Genomic DNA, 17,745 nt, shown 5'->3' with positions numbered 1-17,745 from the left:
GCACCTCCTCCCCACACCACCCTTTCTTGGGTTGCGTTGGGGGAACAGGTGAGTGGTGGAATATTGCGTTGGGGAACCCCCAACGGGTCCCATTAGCCTAGTAATTATTACAACCGCTGAAAGGTTCTCAACATGAAATAATAATTTTACTTTCCTCCGTTGTTGCTACCTTACTTGCGTGTATTTTCTCTTTTATTTCCGAATGGTAATTTCCATCACAAAAAGGAAACAATGCTTTTATTGTAAACAATATTTTAACAGTGTACAACAGATTAAATAGCTGTTATTCCGCACTTGTAAGGATATATAAATGCAAAGAAATGAGCCATGGTTTTATGCAATCCTGTCCTTCATATCCTGGATGACAACAAGATAGTTTACAAAGAGAGAATGAAAACGTCTGCAAATTTACACAATGATTGTGCAAATTGATTAGCAAATACAAGCATATGTAGTATGTTTTGGAGAATTCCCCTCGAATATTTGTCATCTCACCCTTTCCAATTCATTCTTCAGGTGTTTCAACTACAACCTAATAAAGTGTTATGATTTTCATTCACTTTAACTGTTATATGCATGTTAACCATTGCTGCTGAAAACAAGTTGCTGTTGAACAAGTTAGGGCTTTATTCTTTGGAGCGCAGAAGATTAAGGGGGGACTTGATAGAGGTCTTTAAAATGATGAGAGGGATAGACAGAGTTGACGTGGATAGGCTTTTCCCACTGAGAGTAGGGAAGATTCAAACAAGGGGACATGACTTGAGAATTAAGGGACAGAAGTTTAGGGGTAACATGAGGGGGAACTTCTTTACTCAGAGAGTGGTGGCTGTGTGGAACGAGCTTCCAGTGAAGGCGGTGGAGGCAGGTTCATTTTTATCATTTAAAAATAAATTGGATAGTTATATGGACAGGAAAGGAATGGAGGGTTATGGTCTGAGCGCAGGTATATGGGACTAGGGGAGAATACGTGTTCGGCACGGACTAGAAGGGTCGAGATGGCCTGTTCCCGTGCTGTAATTGTTATATGGTTATATGGTAAATACTATGATCCTACAGAAACTTTCTTAGGCACTATTCCATGCACAATACAAATTATCGGCCCAACAACCAAACACACAATACCTACGACAACTGCTGCAATCCAAGCCTTTTGCGGTGTATAATCATAATTTGGTTTGACTACAGGTTCCACTATAGGTTCCACTATAGGTTCCACTTTTGGCACAAAGAAAGATACCCTGGCTATATTTGACACTTCTGATGACTGATTGCCTTCGTCATATGCACGCACAGCAAAGTAGATTGTTGTACCATTTTGGATGTATTGATTCTCAGGAGTAATTCGCACCACATCCCTTGAGCCGTACGGTTGAGGATGCATGCCAGTCAGATTAACCAATGAAGCTTTGGAGAAGTAGTCCCTTAGCTGCAGCAGGTTTTTACTCATTCTCATCTCGTAACGAGATGCTACAAAAAGGAAATAAAAAAATTGGATATTAATGTTTGTATTTATATAATACTAGACCAAGTGCAGACCCGTTGGGTCTGCTCCCCCAACGCAACCGTTCCCTACCCGTAGCCCCCACAGGATACGTGGTCCTCCAACTCAAGCGACTCAGGAATCGGGTGTTGGCGTAGCAACGAATCAAAGGCTGGCAGCCACAAGTCAGAAACACACACAGCCACACAGCCAGACACACACAGAGTTTTAAATATAGATAGATTGGTAAAGGCATACCATTTCTTTAGCTTTATGAACAGGACCGAAGGGCTCAAGTTAAAGAAGTCATGTCAAACATTCATTGAATATACATTCACTTTTTTATTAGCTAACATTTTAGCAATTACTAGAGTCACACAAGAGGCCTGCTCCCCCCCAATGCAGCCCATTGCCCATCGCAATATTCCACCACACACCTGTTCCCCCAACGCAACATGTTCCCCCAAAGCAATGTTCCACCACTCTGGGGAGGGGGTGTGGGGGAGTGGGTTATGGGGTATGGGTGTGGGTGGTGGTGGTGGGGGAGGGGGCTGGTGTGGGGGAGAGGTGGGAAGGGGAATGTGTGGGAGGGTGGGGTGTGGGGGAGGGGGGCTGTGAGGGAGGGTGGGGTGTGGGGGAGGGGGGCTGTGTGGGAGGGTGGGGGTGTGGGGGAGGGGAGGTGTGCGGGAGCAGGAACCTTCAAAACCTTCATAACTTTGGTATTATTTCACCGACCGGAACAAAACTTATTTGAAGCAGCAGAGGAGAATGGTGAGTAAGATGGCGAAAAATCGCAGCGCAATAGGGGAACGTTTTTTGCACAAATTTAATTACAACGCAGACAGGGAATGGTCAAAAATTTAGTAATAGTATAGTATAGTATGGTATATCTTTATTGTCATTTTCCTGAGTACTCCTCCCCACACAACTCCTAGCCCCCCACACACCCACATCCCCCTTTACCCCCTCCCCCATTTCTCCTCCCTTCCCCCCACCCCCACACCAGCCCACATGCCCCCCCCAAACACACACCCCACCCCCCAAACCACACCCCACCCCCCCACACCATCCCTCCCCCCCACACCGCTCCTCCCCACACCGCACCTCCTCCCCACACCGCACCTCCTCCCCACACTGCACCTCCTCCCCACACCACCAGACGTTGACTTGAAATTCTTTCCTCTGTTAGGGAGGGTGTATGTATGTGTGGGTATGTGTGAGATTGTCAGATGCTGTGTGGAGTATATGTGCATAATTTGGGTTTAGCAAGGGTTGTATGTCGGCATGGCTGATCTATCTCTTCCTCCTCAACCCATTCTCCTGCCTTTTCCCCATAACCTCTAATACCTGTACTAATCAAGAATCTATCAATCCCTGCCTTAAAAATATCCACTGACTTGGCCTTCACAACCTTCTGTGTCAAAGAATTGCACAGATTCACCACCCTCTGACTAAAGAAATTTCTCCTCATCTTCTTCCTAAAAGAACATCCTTCAATTCTGAAGCTATGACCTCTAGTCCTAGACTCTCCAACTAATGGAACCATCTTCTCCACATCCACTCTATACAAGTCTTTCACTATTCTGTATGTTTCAATATGGTCCCCTCTCATTCTTCTAAACTCCTGCGAGTACGGGCCCAGTGCTGACAAATGCTTATCATAGGTTAATCTACTCATCCTGGGATAATTCTTGTAAACCTCCTGTGGACCCTCTCCAGAACCAGCACATCCTTCCTCAGATATGGTGCCCAAAATGGCTCACAATATTCCAAATGCGGCCTTACAGGTGCCGTATAGAGCCTCAACATCACATCCCTGTTTTTGTATACAAACCCTCTTGAAATAAATGCTGGCATTGAGTTTGCTTTCTTTTCTACCGATTCGACTTGCAGATTAACGTTTTGGGAATCCTAAACCAGCACTCTCAAGTCACTTTCCACCTCTGATTTTTGGATTCTTACCCCATTTAGAAAATACTAGACGCCTTTATTCCTACTACCAAAACGCATGACTCCACACTTTGCTACACTACATTTCATCTGTCAATTATCTGTGCAATCTCCCAACCTGTCCAAGTCCTTCTGCAGAGTCCCCGCTTTCTCTACACTACCTGCCCCTCCACCTATTTTCGTATCATTGACAACTTTGCCACAAAGCCTTCAATTCCCTCATCCAAATCATTAATATACAACATGAAAAGTAGTGGCCCCAGCACCGATCCTTGCCGAATTCAACTAGTCACCGGCAGCCTACCAGATAAAGCTCCCTTTACTGCCACTCTTTGTATTCTGCCATCCAGCAAACCTTCTATCCATGTTGGTATCTGCCCTTTCATACTGTCAACTCTCATCTTCCGAAGCAGCCTAATGTGTGGCACCTTTTCAAAGGGTTTCTGAAAATCAAAGTAAACAACATCTATCTCCTGCTATTTACTTCATCAAAGAATTCCAGCAAATTTGCAAAGCAAGACCTCCCCTTCACAAAGCCATGCTGACTTCAGCCTATTTTAACTTGAACTTCTAAGTACTCCGTAACCTCATCCTTTTTAATGGACTCTAAAATCTTACCATCCACCGAAGTCAGACTAACCAGGGTCTATAGTTCCCACTATTCTGCCTTACTCCCTTTTTGTGCCGTGGAGTAATATTGGCAATTTTCTAATCATTTGGGACCACTCGTGACTCTAGTGATTCCTGAAATGTCACTAGCAATGTCTCCATAATCTCCAAAGCTACCTCTTTCAGAACACTAGCATGCTGTCCATCCAGCCCAGGTGATTTATCCACCATCAGCCCTTTCAGCTTCCCAAGCACTTTCTCCCTGGCAATAGCCACTCCACTAACTTCCACCCCTGACTCTTGACTTTCAGGCACATTGCTGGTGTCTTCCACTGTGAAGACTGATGCAAGAAAGTTATTCAACTCCTCTGCTATTTCTTTATTCCCCATTATCACTTCGCCAACATAATTCTCCAGTGGTCCAACATCCACTCTTGCCTCTTTCTTGCTCTTTATATAACTGAAGAAACTCTTTTATGTTATTGGCTAGCTTACCTTCGTATTTCATCTTTTCTCCCCATATTTAATTTTTAGTTACCCACTAATCTTTGCTGTACTATACGCCTTATCTTTTAGTTTTACACTCCTTGACTTCCCTTGTCAGCCACGTTCATTTATTTCTCCCCCTAGAATCTTCCTCTTTGGAATGAAAAGATCCTGCATCTTCCGGATTATTCCCAGAAATTCCTGCCATTGCTGTTCTACCATCATCCCTGCTAAGGTCTCTTTCCAGACAACTTTTGGCCAGCTCCTACCTTGTGCTTCTGTGGTTCCCTTTGCCCAGCTGCAATACCAACACATCCAATTTCACCTTCTCCCTCTCAAATTGCAGATTAAAACTTATGTTGCGGTCGCTACCTCCTAATGGTTCCTTTACCTTGAGTTCCCTTACCAAATCTGGTTCATTACATAACATTAAATCCAAAATTGCCTTTTCCCTGGTAGGCTCCACTATAAGTTGCTTAAGAATTCATCCCAGAGGCACTCTACAAATTCCCTTTCTTGGGGTCCAGTACCAACCTGATTTTCCCAGTCTACCTGCATATTGAAATCTCCCATGACTACCGTAGCATTGCCTTTTTTTGCATGCCAATTTTGTCTCATGATGTAACTTGTACCCTATGTCCTGGCTACTATTTGGGGGCCTGTAAATAACTCTAATTTGAGTTTTTTTTGCCCTTATAATTTCTCAGCTCTATCCACAATGATTCTACATCTTCTGATCCTATATCACCCCTCACTAAGGACTGAATTTTATTCCTAACCAACAGAACTACCCCACCTTCCTGTCATTCCGATATGACATACAACCCTGAATATTCAGCTGCCAGCTCCGATCCTCTTGCAGCCTTGTCTCTGTAATTCCCCCAACATCATACCTACCAATCTTTAACTGTGCTACAATCTCATGCACTTTGTTTCTCATACTACACGCATTCAAATACTACACCTTTAATTCGGCATTCACCTCCCTTCTCACACCGGCCCTGATTTTACCCGACCTTACTCTCTTACCCCTTCTTGAACTTTACGTCCCATTAATCTGGGAGACTATTGTAACATTTCCTGTGGTAGACAAAAATGCTGGAGAAACTCAGCGGGTGAGGCAGCATCGATGGACGGAAGGAAATAGGCAACATATCGGGTCAAGACCCTTCTTGAGAAACGTTGCCTATTTCCTTTGCTCCATAGATGCTGCTGGGATGGAAGATTGCAACCTTCACGTGGTCCGCCCTATTTCGACGAATGCAATCAACCTGGCGTGCACAATCAAATAAGATCAAATAGAACAAGCTGTCCTACAACTTTAGGCTGTGCGCGCCATACGCATGAAGAAGAAGATAGATGCTGCCTCACCCGCTGAGTTTCTCCAGCATTTTTGTCTACCTTCGATTTTCCAGCATCTGCAGTTCCCTCTTAAACGTAACATTTCCTGCACTCTCTTTCCCTTTAATTCCACCCTTACACTTTCACCCCCCTCCCCCCACTATTTAGTTTAAAGCTCTACCTACAGTCCTGACAGCCCAAAAACTTGCTAGTTGGTGAGTTAATATGTACCGTAACCTTTCCCTTGTTATAGAATCTGGCAAGAGGGTTTGCAGTTGTTGGGATTGTGGAGAGAATAAAATGGGATTAATGTAACTTTGGGCATGATAAGCAGCATAGACTCAGTGGCCCAAATAGCCTGATACTCGGTTGTATGACTCCATTGTCTGTTCAATTTACTTCTGAAAAGGGAAAAAAATCATTATAAGCATCTTTACAAGCCCAACAACAATTACCTGATCCTTGATCATAGTCTCCTCCTGGCGCTGTCCATTCCAGCTCAATTTTATTTTTAACTATTGTTGCTTGAAAGTCTGTGATTTTACATGGTGGAAAGTCAATAGTGGATGTCCCCGAGGGAACTGAAATTGTTCCTCCTGCTTGAACCCTGTTGAAGTCTCCTGATATGCCATCCAGATCTGTTTTATTAACCAGAGGCTGTTGTGGAATTACCTCAATATTTCCTGAATAGAATAGAAAGGCATGTACCTGTTCAGTCCTGCTTACCTCATCAAACCTTTAACAAAAATGACAAGACAATTCTCACCTAGACTGCAGTTATTTGTGTAATTCCTATGTCAAACAAACCTGGTAACTATGTTGTGAATGAAGGTACTGCAGGTGCTGGTTTACACTGAAGATAGAGCAACTGGAGTAACTCAGCGGGACAGGCAGCATCTCTGGATAGAAGGAATTGGTGACGTTTTGGGTCGAGATCCTTCTGCATTCTGAAGAAGGATCTCAACCCGAAACATCACCAACTCCTTCTATCCAGAGATGCTGCCTATCCCGCTGAGTTACTCCAGCATTTTGTGTCTATCTGGTAATCATATTGCTGTATGTATCCAAGATTTGTTTTATTATTTCTACATCACTGCTGTGCACAATGCTTCCAGGAATTATATTTTAATTTGTTTTAAACTATGTCTCTCCAAATCTGGGTGTGCATTTATGTCTTCCTAAGAATAGGTGTGCATAAGTTATTAATATTAATTCATTTGGCATTTCCGGGCACTATATAATCGTGCACTGAGATAGATAGGTTCTACCACCGAGTGGCGCTGTGAGAGGCAGCCTCGCCAACAGCCTTTCTTGTCCCTTTCTTTGTTGTTTTTAGTCTACTTTATTTGCATGTTTTAGTTAATCTTTACTTTTTGTATAATGTTAGGGGATGGGGGAAACTTTTTTCATCTCTTCCCTCGACGGAGATGCGACTTTTTCCATGTCGTATCTCCGTCCGCACTGCGGCTTTAACATCGTGGACCTTGCGGTCCCTTTGTTAGGGATCAGCTTCGGGAACTCCAGGAGCTGCGATCGCCCCGTTGCAGGGGCTTCGATCGGCGTCTGCGGGAGCTTCGATCTCCCCGTTGCAGGAGCTTCGATCGGCGTCTGCGGGAGCTTCGATTGCCCCGACTGCAGATGTTTCGATCGCCCCGACCGCGGGAGAAAAGGAGGAAGAAGGTAAAAGTTATTCGCCTTCCATAAAAGTGAACAGTGCGAGGTCACTGAAAGCTAGATGGAAGCTGCCTGCGCTGGTGGGGACTCAGAGGGATTGCCGTGATTGCAGTGGTCTCGGTGTTGCGGGGAAGTCATGCCATGGGAACATCCTTGAGTCTGGTGCGAGTGCGGACGGGTTTCTGACTGTTCGGGCGGATAGGGATTGCAGAGAGAACGACAAGCAGTCGGTGTAACTCTAGTCACATCGCAGTAGAGAGTGTGTGTGGCCCGGACATTGGACTGATGGCTGTGGGTCTCCACTTTTGCTGTGTGCCTAGGGATTCTCACACGCCGCTGTAGTGGCTGTTTATGTTTATTTTTTAATGTAATTTTGTATCTTGTTGTTTTCTTTTGGTATGACTATGATAAAATCAAATATCACTGTACCACAGGACTATTGAACTATTGATAGGTTGGCTGGAAAACAAAATAAATAATGTTTATCTCTTCTGAGGTGCGGATACGCCGTACTTGTGCAAACTATCACAAAAGAAACACTGATCATGGATAATCTATCCTGGTCTCGACTCTTCCCCTGTGTCTGTTCCCTATACCGTTCGATACCTCAATCTTTCAAATATTTATCTATCTCCACCTTCAGTAAATTGAATGATCTAGCCTTCCTCACTCTTTTTTGTGCGAGAATGCCAGAGATTCACCATCTCCAGGGAGTATAAGTTTCTACATATCCCAGTTCAGACAACACACAATAGAAAATAGTAAGATTAAACGAGAACTTACCAGTTTGAAGTTTGATCTGTATTTTATGAGGAGGAACGTTGAGGGAATACATGAAAGAAACCCGCTACGACGCATGCGTGTCATCCTTCAAAGCAGCGGTGTGAGGTCACAGATACCCTATATTGACCTAAAATAGCAAGATTATCAAAGAGATACCAGCTTAAGATTTGACCCTATGAGGGTGGGAGCGGAGGGCATGTATTCCCTCAACGTTCCTCCTCATAAAATACAGATCAAACTTCAAACTGGTAAGTTCTCGTTTAATCTTACTATTTTACTTCGGAGTCACGTGAGGGACTCCATGAAAGATTTCAAAGCTCTGTGACCTCATGCCGTGGAAACGAGTCCATGCTTCACAACTGCCTTGGTAGTTAGAGAGAAATTGTTAATTATATTCAAAGCATTCATACCAATTATTTAATGGAAATGATAAATAATATCGAATTAATTCAAATCATAACCCTGTATTCTTCAGGGATAAATTATCATACAGAACTTAAAATTGTTCCCCGAAAAAACGTTCCCATACTGCTAACTGGTTTGTTAACATTTCTGAAACGTATTCTCCAACAACCATCCTGCATCCTAAGGATTTGGTCCATGGATACATCAAGGCGTTTTGCTGCAGATGTAGCTGCAGCCCTGGTGGGGTGAGAATTAAATATGTTATTGTCCACTCCCGCCTATCATATCCCATATTTCAGCCACCGCGAAATGGTCTGAGTTACACTCTATGGTACAGTATCTTATAGCTGATTAAACGCCAATTCCTTGCCTCTGATAGCCTTTTTTCTTACTGTATAACAAAACCGTACTTTACTATACAGAGGCATTGTCTATACAGAGGTAGGCCATCAATTCTATGACCTGCCCCGCTAATCCTGGCCTATTTTGTTTAATAATACGGTCCTGGATCACAAACCTCAATCTTCGTGCCGCAATAGTGAGGCCATCCAGTTTTAATTTTAGCAATAACTGGAGCTTATGCACTGTGACTAGCGCTATCAGCATTACCATTTCTAGTTAGTTATCCAGATTTAATGCTGTAGCCGGCGACCAATTCCTTAGCAAGATCAAAGCAACACTTACATTCCAAATATAGTTATCTTACTGTTTCTTGCCATTAATAACTTGACAATGCACTTTCGGCATTATTCACAGTGCTGAAACACAGTCCTCCATATTGCAGGCTGGTAAGCAACTGTAGCACCCCCGGAACATCCTTATTTCTGTGGTCCAGAAAGTTATCATGGCAGTAATTAGTCCATTTTAATATGACCTAAATACTGTTATAGAGTAGACCTTCTTCGTGCTGCCGTGATCATGTCCACAGTTCTATCGATAGCCCCATGTCCCATAGCGGTGTTATAGAGTCTACAACCTACTAAATCAATATTTTCTATGACATGGATAGCTATCCTCAGTTACTGGATGCACCAGCAACTTAGGACTACGTCTACCGTTATACATAGTTCCAGCACCATGTCCTGTACCCCGGAAAAACCATAGTTGGGTAAGCCAATCAGGTACTAAGACATCCCCAATGCCGATTCCTGTTGAATGTCCCTTCGTACCCCAAATTTATAACTAGACAAGGAGGTAATACATAAATGAAAAAACCCCTCCCCTAGTGCAGTGAAACAGCATCTGTAGCTTCTGCCTCAGGATCTGGTATCAATGATACATACCTCGGTAACTGGTGATTTAACCCCGGATGCAATTCTAATATCCGGCCTTACCTACTTTACTGATTTTAGCAAATACCATCTATCCAACATCCATTTAGTACTTCCAATAATTTTTCGTGGCCTGGTGTCTGCCACTGATTTAGTATCCCTGGTAGATACGTAGCCCATAACCAAATATTCCTTTGGACACACCATCCCAAGTTTAATTTGCCAATTCATCACAAGCTGGTGATATCTTTCCACCCATATGACTTAAATATGCCATCACCGAGGTATTATCTATCTACCATCTACCATGCTGCAGTTACCTGCCTGAGCAATAAGATTTTTGCCCATGAAATGCACTTAACATTTCTAACCCTTAGTGTTATGTAGGTTAGCTTCTTATATATTCCATCTCCCCCAAAGCTCGAGATGGTATCAGTTGTAACATAACCAATTGCACTGGCATCTGTTTGTAATAGCACAGCCGAGTTGACCTCTGTGGCTTTCCATATTAGTAAGTCATTAACATATTAAATGTGTTAATGGTGTCAATTTTGACTTAAGTGGATGGACAATGCATCCCAGCTGCACAAACAATTGATTAGTGGCAACCACTGCCTAACATGCCGATTCCTAAGTTATTCCCACAATAAGGATATCATCCAACTATACCATAATTCTATGATTTTGGTGTTGCAGCAGTCCCAACACTGGTTTAAAAATTTTTCACCCAGTTTGATATTGAATAGCAAGGATCTTAAATTAATACTTCCCATAGACTAGCCTGCTGCACACTAAATCTTTGCACTGCTAAACATATCCATTTTTAAAATGAATATATTGCACAACATTGTGAAGTATTGATAATCCATAATAATACGGCATCCCCCATCTTTCTTATTTCTAATAAAGATGTTTGAGACAAATCCTGTTGTTCAGGTTTATTTCATACCAGCATGTATATCTATCCGGTTATGTACTGGAGGGTTTTGTTCGTGTAGAACTCTATCAGATATCCCTTAAAACTGCTAAGGATATATCTGTCCATGGATATATTACACCAAGCATCAACATGAAGTTGCAATATCCCCCCAACTTCCGTGCTCCCTATTAATACTGGAGCCCCAAATTCACCTACCTCCATGGTTATTGGTGGTAACCAAGTTATTTTCCTTGGTTTCATATGCGGTTGTGGAGAGCCTAAAGGTTAATGTTAGTTTGCATCTCCACAGTGGTCGTCCCGGCCAAACCCTAAACAGGACGCTGCTGCTGGGTACCTCTGCCCAATTCTTTGTAGTATAATTACAAAAACACACTACCTCTCTTAGGATGCACATGAGGTTAATGTCTTCCACAGATAACCTTTGGATGCTTTAATCAGCCCCAAAGTCAAGCCTCCTCGCCAATTCTATACCTGTTTAGACAGGTCTCCCCCCCCCAAATAACGGGGTCTATAGCCCTTTGCTTACATAGTATAGCGAACTAGGGTCTAGAGCTGGCTTAATGGCCCTTCAAACTGCACATTGCAAAAAAATAGTGCTAATGGCATCCTTGTGGTCACTAATTTTGTACACCTTATTTAACATGCGGGCCAAAGCTGTTATGCCCGCCATGAGACCTTTCAGAGTATTACGGATTTTACCAACTCCTAACGGCCTTCCCAACATGTCTGCAAATGCACCTGTAACAATGGCTACATTAAGAGCACCACAATATTCCGGGGTATAGAAGCCTTGCCAACACTTCAGCAAAAATATTAGCTTGAAGTTGATGGGTGGACTCACAGTCCTTCAATACTCACAGCCATCCTCTCGCAATCATTCTCCGTGAGTTCTGCTGGCAGTACTGCTCATCATGTTCGGCAGGTTGTTTCCCCCCCCCTTCAATAGGGGACAGTGGCTCCATCACCTGCTCAGGCTTTACCCCGTCAGACCTTCCATACCCTCCTCAGAGGCGTCCGACATTTCATGCAGCCCATATGGGAAACTGCTGTGGGACTTATATTATTATTTGCCCACTGTGGCTACCTCCAATCCCGGAGCCTGCCAATATGGAGAATTTTACTCCAGCAAACCGCTCCAGCCGACTTACATGCTCTCGGGCACTAGTCGTCGCGGGTGCTTAATATATGGGACCGCTCCTGCCGACCTTGGTGCTCTCGGGCACTAGTCGCACGCGGTATATCCCACTGCCCGTCCCCATGCCTACGGGCACTGGACCGTTCCCCATGGTCCTGGTACTCACGGGCACCTCTACCCATTTAGGGTGAAGTTTGGCACTCGCTCCCATCTGGGAGATGCTGGTGCCGACATTTATTGCTGGCTGCTGCTGGTCATTAAACAACAGCCCTTCAGCTCTATACTGACATCAGTCGCTGGCTCCCTGCTGTTCATCATCACACCAGTAACGACCTGTGGCTGTGCCCTGACGTCCTTAGCTGGCTCCCTGCTGTTCAGCAACACACCAGTCTCTTCAGAATACAGCAAGCACTCTGGAAAAAGCACCAAAAAAGGTAAGGGAAATTTGTTCTTACCTGTACTGGTTTTCAGCCTGCCGTTTTCGGAGGAACGTCCTTCCTCCCGCAGCCCCACGGACCCCGTAGCGCAGGTCCATGGGCTGCTGTTCCCGATGTCTGCTCTCTCTCTCTCCGGGTGGTGCAGCTGCTTTAATCAGCTGCGGAGCGCCGAACGACTGCATCTAAAAATAGACCCGACTTGGTCTAGAAACTCCCCGGGCCGTGTAGCTTTGTTTCCCGCCCGGCAGCAGTCTCTTGCCGGTGCGGGGAGCGACGTCGGGCACAGCTGTTCTGTGCTAAAAATAGCCGTTTGGGAATCCTCTCAGGAGGGTTCGCGCTAACGGCTGCTGCTGCTGGTCTGGCTGCAATATTTCTGCAGTCTCCCTCCAGCTCCTGCAGCTTCTTGTATTTCCTACCTGCAAGGTAAGTGGAAAAATTTTTGCAGTCTCTTACCTGCTTCTTTGCCTTTCTCTCTAGGGAGACGTCGTCTCCCACTTCTGACTCGTTCAATGCGTGTATGCGATATGACACGCATGCGTCGTAGCGGGTTTCTTTCATGGAGTCCCTCACGTGACTCCGAAGTAAAATTACATTGTTGATTGGCATTACAAACATAGAACAGCTTCTGATTTCAATTCAGTAACATACATCGGGACAATCCTAACCCTCGGTCACTGTGCCCTGCACACATGCCAACACCATTTGTCCACCTTTGTCCACCCATCCGGCAATTTAAAAGACCCCCACCCGAATCCATGACTTGCCTTGCTTTGTCCCTCCTCCACCTCTTTTCTAGCCGGCTCTTGCCACTCCAATCAGTCTGAAGAAGGGTTCCAACCAGAAACATCACTTTTCCATGATCTTCAGAGATACTGACTGACTTGTTGGGTTACTCTGGCACTAAGCATATTCTATGAAAGATTCGAACATCTGCAGTTCCCTATGTTGGAACTTGATATAGTTCGTAAGCACTGAATTAGTGTAGTTAATGTACTACTCAAAGGTTCACCGTTAAAATAATAATTCTAACTTGCAGTTGCCGAATAGTTGTTACCGTTTTCCGAGTATCCCGGTATTGGCATGGCTTGTCCCTCTGTTGTGAATGTTATCCTTGTAGTGCCTTCGCTTCCCTGCACACGCACCTTAGCGCTGTATCTTCCCCTTTCATTTAAGCTGAGGAAATACTTTGAATAAATCCCATCATTTCTGACAATATCAGCGCCTAGAGGCAAGGAAAAGTAATGTGGTTGCAGGTTGAAAAAGGCAAGAAATTGCAAAATTGCACTAAGGTTAGTTCTGGTTAGATAGGTGCAATTGTTACCCTCACCATATTCAATTATAACAAAGGCAAAAATATTCCAAAGAAGAGCTAACTTCAAGCTTTAAGCAATGTTTTTTTTTTATTGTTTCATAGATTGCTTAAAAGGTATTGGTCTTGATATTATTATTTAGACTGCTTTTCTGTTGAGGAGCCTTGTAGGCGCTTGAGGTATTGAGAGATGTCGGCCAATGAAGACAATTCTTCAGTGAAACGCTCCCTTCTGTGGGCAATGTCACAAGATGTACAGACATACACTAGCACCGATACAGGCATCCTGGTGGGACTGATCGAAGGTTTTCATCCACTGATTCGCAACCAAGAAGAGAGAATGTGCAGACATCAGGAGCAGAGCTAGCCCAAGGACGTTTCAATGTAATAATAGTGTCAAAACTCTGTTTGGTTAGACATGAGTAACAGGATAATGGTAATGTTCTGGGAGAATCTAGAGACCTTAGGTTTAATTTTTCAAAATTTCCACAAATTACCACATATTGAGGTATTTCTGTTATGCTTTTATTTTAGACTTGACGATGCTGAAACTGACCCTTTGGCCCACCAAGTTTGTGCCAATGAGCGAACACCCCATACATTAACCTACACACACTACATAGGTCGAGAGAATTTTGCTAAACTTTAACTGTTCTGCTAGCTGACATGTATTGCAAAACTAACGAAGCCGCATTGTTCTTGGAAAAGCTTTGGATGAACGACTGAGCATCGTGTGCAGATACCTGTTTCCTTGTGCGCGATGTTATTATCTGTTATCTGCAAAACCAACAGCGCCTATGTACGGGTCTGAGTAAGGAACACAGATCTGGGTTAGTCTGCATTTACACTTGTTTGTTCGGCAGTATATAAACCCATACTGTCGGTACTATCTCCCGGGGCAGTTCCTCCATGATATCACGTAATAATCTCTCACTCTCCATAAGTCCGAGTCCTTGATTGATTTCTCTGGCACTAGGGACAATTTTACAATTTAATTAAGCCAAGTAACCTACAAAACTGTACATCTTTGGAGTGTGGGAGGAAACCCGAGCACCCCCAGAAAACCCACGTGGTCATAGGGAGAACGTACAAGCTCCGTACAGACAGCACCCGCAGTCAGGATCAAACTCTGGCGCACAAAGACAGTTACTCTACGGTTACCATCATAGCTATACAATTTGGCTCAAAATAGGAAAGAGTGGGGACTAAAGTATTTATCTAGCCTAGTAAATGATGGCAAGCAAATAGTGCTCAGAGATAGGCCTGGAGACCAAGGCTGTTCACTACCCACATATTGAACTTGGCAAGCAGAAGAGTCATGATGCTACCGCGTTGACTGTTTGGCCCACGGTCTACATGCTGACATTTAAATCCCATCTACACTAATTATCTTTACCAGTATTTGCAACTACATTTGCAGACTTAGTAAAAAAGTATGATAAATGTGACAAAATGCAGCAGGATACAATAAACCCCACAAAGATAATTGGCAAATAAGCTTCGACTTCTATTGGCTATATGTCAAGTTGGAAGCTTAAAGAGGGCCCACGTTCCCTGTAAAACCATATATTTCAATAGAGATACAAGGATCTACAGATGCTGGTTAATAAAGAAAGATACAAAGTGCTGGAATAACTCAGCGGGTCAGACAGCAACTCTGGGGAACATGCTAGGTGATGGTTTGTGCCAGGACCCAACTTCTGATTGATTTTTCAATGTCAGCCACTGTTAACAGGTACAACAACACTTGTTGCCTTTTGTTCTGCAATATTTGGTTCCATTGACATAATTGACCTGGAGGTGAGGGGTCTGTAAAGTCTCTAAGGTTAACGTGCAATTCTGACCACAGCCGCCCCCCCCCACCCAATACGTTCAACACCAAAAGCAAGGGCAAGGTTTAAAGGAGATGTGTGGGACTAGATTTTTTACACAGACCGTTGTGAGTGCCTGGAACACACTGCTGGGAGTGTGTAGGAAGGAACTACAGATGCTGGTTTACACCGAAGATAGACCCAAAATGCTGGAGTAACTCCGCGGGACAGGCAGCATCTCTGGAGCGAAGGAATGGGTGACATTTTGGGTCGAGTATCAGTGGTAGTTGGGGGCAGATGCCAGATACAATAGTGGCATTTAAGAGACTTGTGGATAGGCATATGGATAAGCAGGGAATGGAGGAGTATAGGTTATGGGCATCATGTTCAGCACAGACATTCTTCTATGTTGTAAGGGGAATGAAGTTGGTTCCACTGACTGAGACAGAGAGCTAGCTGTAAATTATTTCTGTCATCTATTCACTTTTGACATAATGCCACTAAAAGCACTACTTCCACTAATTGTCCCCAGAGGAGAAACCATTCCAGTGATTTTATACTACAGGGTAGTTCCTATTGAACCTATTACTCAGTCTGACTCAAAAGTATGATTTAGACAAGGGTCAGAAGACCAACTTACTGGCTTCACAATCAAAAATGGTAGACTTTTTCAAACATAGTTCATCATTCATTTCTATGTTGCTTTCTTTCATTTACATCTTATGGAAAATAAGCTAAGTTCTGCTACATTTCTACAGTTTTGGTACATACAATAGCACCACGCGCTCTGATTCACAGGGATGTCAATATATCTTACCTAAGCCATCATCAGAAAGCTGCAGTCCAACTGGAGGGCCACTAGGCCGTTCAATAATAGCTGTTACATTTGCATACAGGACTGGTAGAAATCCATGACTAACTTCCACATAAATAATCATGGGGTTTGTGGAATCTTTTCTGCTGATATGCACAGTAACTTTGATTGGAGGAATGTTTGCATCTGCTGCTCGGGATGTTACTGTGACTGTTATAACCTGGTCACCTCCAAGATTCAGAATGCTGTAGATCCAGGGTCCAGTCTAGGAAACAAAGAATCAATATATTCACGAGATCTATAGGATTTTCCTCAAAATTTGTTCTATGTAGTTTACCACAGTTAAAATGTTAATTCCTGTCAATGCCAAATGAGCTGATATCAGCCAAGACTAAACTAAACTTGCTAGGACATGAGACCTGCTAGGAATAGCCAGGCCACTACTCTTGCTGCTTTCCAGTTGACATCACTGGTATTGTTTCATTGTGAAATCAGGTGAAATCAGAATGCCTTAAATAGCTGACGTATTGTGGCTGTCATTCTAATATAAAGGATGTTTTATGCATAACATAGAGAAACCTGCAATGGTTCTGAGACTGCTGTACTTGTTCTTTGTGATAGAGATTGGGTCTGCAAGGAGATATCCATTTTTTTTTCAAGTAACTGCAGTACATGTTGTAAATGGTATACACTGCAACTTTAGTGCATCAGAAATGGAGAGAGTGAAGTATGCAGTAAAAATACGTTGAAAGACTCAAAGCTCCACCAAACTAAGACTCCAAGACTGTAATGCCCTTAGTTCCAAAAAGTAACAAACAGAAAATGCTGGCGAAGCTCAGCAGGAAATGTGGTATCTATGGAAAAACAGTCAACATTTCAGGTCTATAATCCATCAGAATTTAGTGAAGGGTACTAGACCAAAAACTACTGTTTGTATCTCCATCAACTACTATATCTACTGTGTTTTTCCCTCATTTTCTGTTTTTATTTTAGATTTCCATTATCTGCAGTTTTATTTTGATTTTTGTGTACTAATATCCATAGGTTCTGATAGAGCCAGTTGTTCTCCATAAGGAACATTTGTTAAGAGACACTCAGATTTCTCTACTATCAGCACTCAGTCTAGTTTGATGTGAGTAACCAGAATAAGTATGGAGCTTGTGATCTGTGACCTAAAGGACTAACTGAACTGAACTAGAGTGAGAACACAGGTCCTGCAAATAGTCAATATCTGTGTCCGAGCCTATGCACCTACACAAGCAACTGACTGATAGACATGACAGGAAGAGGTTGTTGGGTA

The 17,745-nt window shown here is 43.5% G+C and overlaps 1 protein-coding gene across 1 annotated transcript in view; it reads right to left on the bottom strand.

Moving 5' to 3' along the window:
• Nucleotides 1–232: 232 nt before the first annotated feature.
• The window catches only part of LOC129715170 (calcium-activated chloride channel regulator 1-like), a 39,040-nt gene continuing 21,527 nt past the window's right edge, over nucleotides 233–17,745 (bottom strand). Inside the window, exons 12-16 of the mRNA XM_055665039.1 lie at nucleotides 16,449–16,710; nucleotides 13,566–13,733; nucleotides 7,642–7,726; nucleotides 6,266–6,602; nucleotides 233–1,519 (exon numbers count right to left, since the gene is read on the bottom strand). Of these exons, the coding sequence (XP_055521014.1) occupies nucleotides 1,043–1,519; nucleotides 6,266–6,602; nucleotides 7,642–7,726; nucleotides 13,566–13,733; nucleotides 16,449–16,710 (1,329 nt within the window). The 3' untranslated portion in view covers nucleotides 233–1,042. The remainder of the gene's footprint in view (nucleotides 1,520–6,265; nucleotides 6,603–7,641; nucleotides 7,727–13,565; nucleotides 13,734–16,448; nucleotides 16,711–17,745) is intronic.

Source organism: Leucoraja erinacea, unplaced genomic scaffold, assembly GCF_028641065.1.
Source record: "Leucoraja erinacea ecotype New England unplaced genomic scaffold, Leri_hhj_1 Leri_104S, whole genome shotgun sequence".
Classification (NCBI taxonomy): domain Eukaryota; kingdom Metazoa; phylum Chordata; class Chondrichthyes; order Rajiformes; family Rajidae; genus Leucoraja; species Leucoraja erinaceus.
This window is presented reverse-complemented; position numbering and strand designations above follow the sequence as displayed.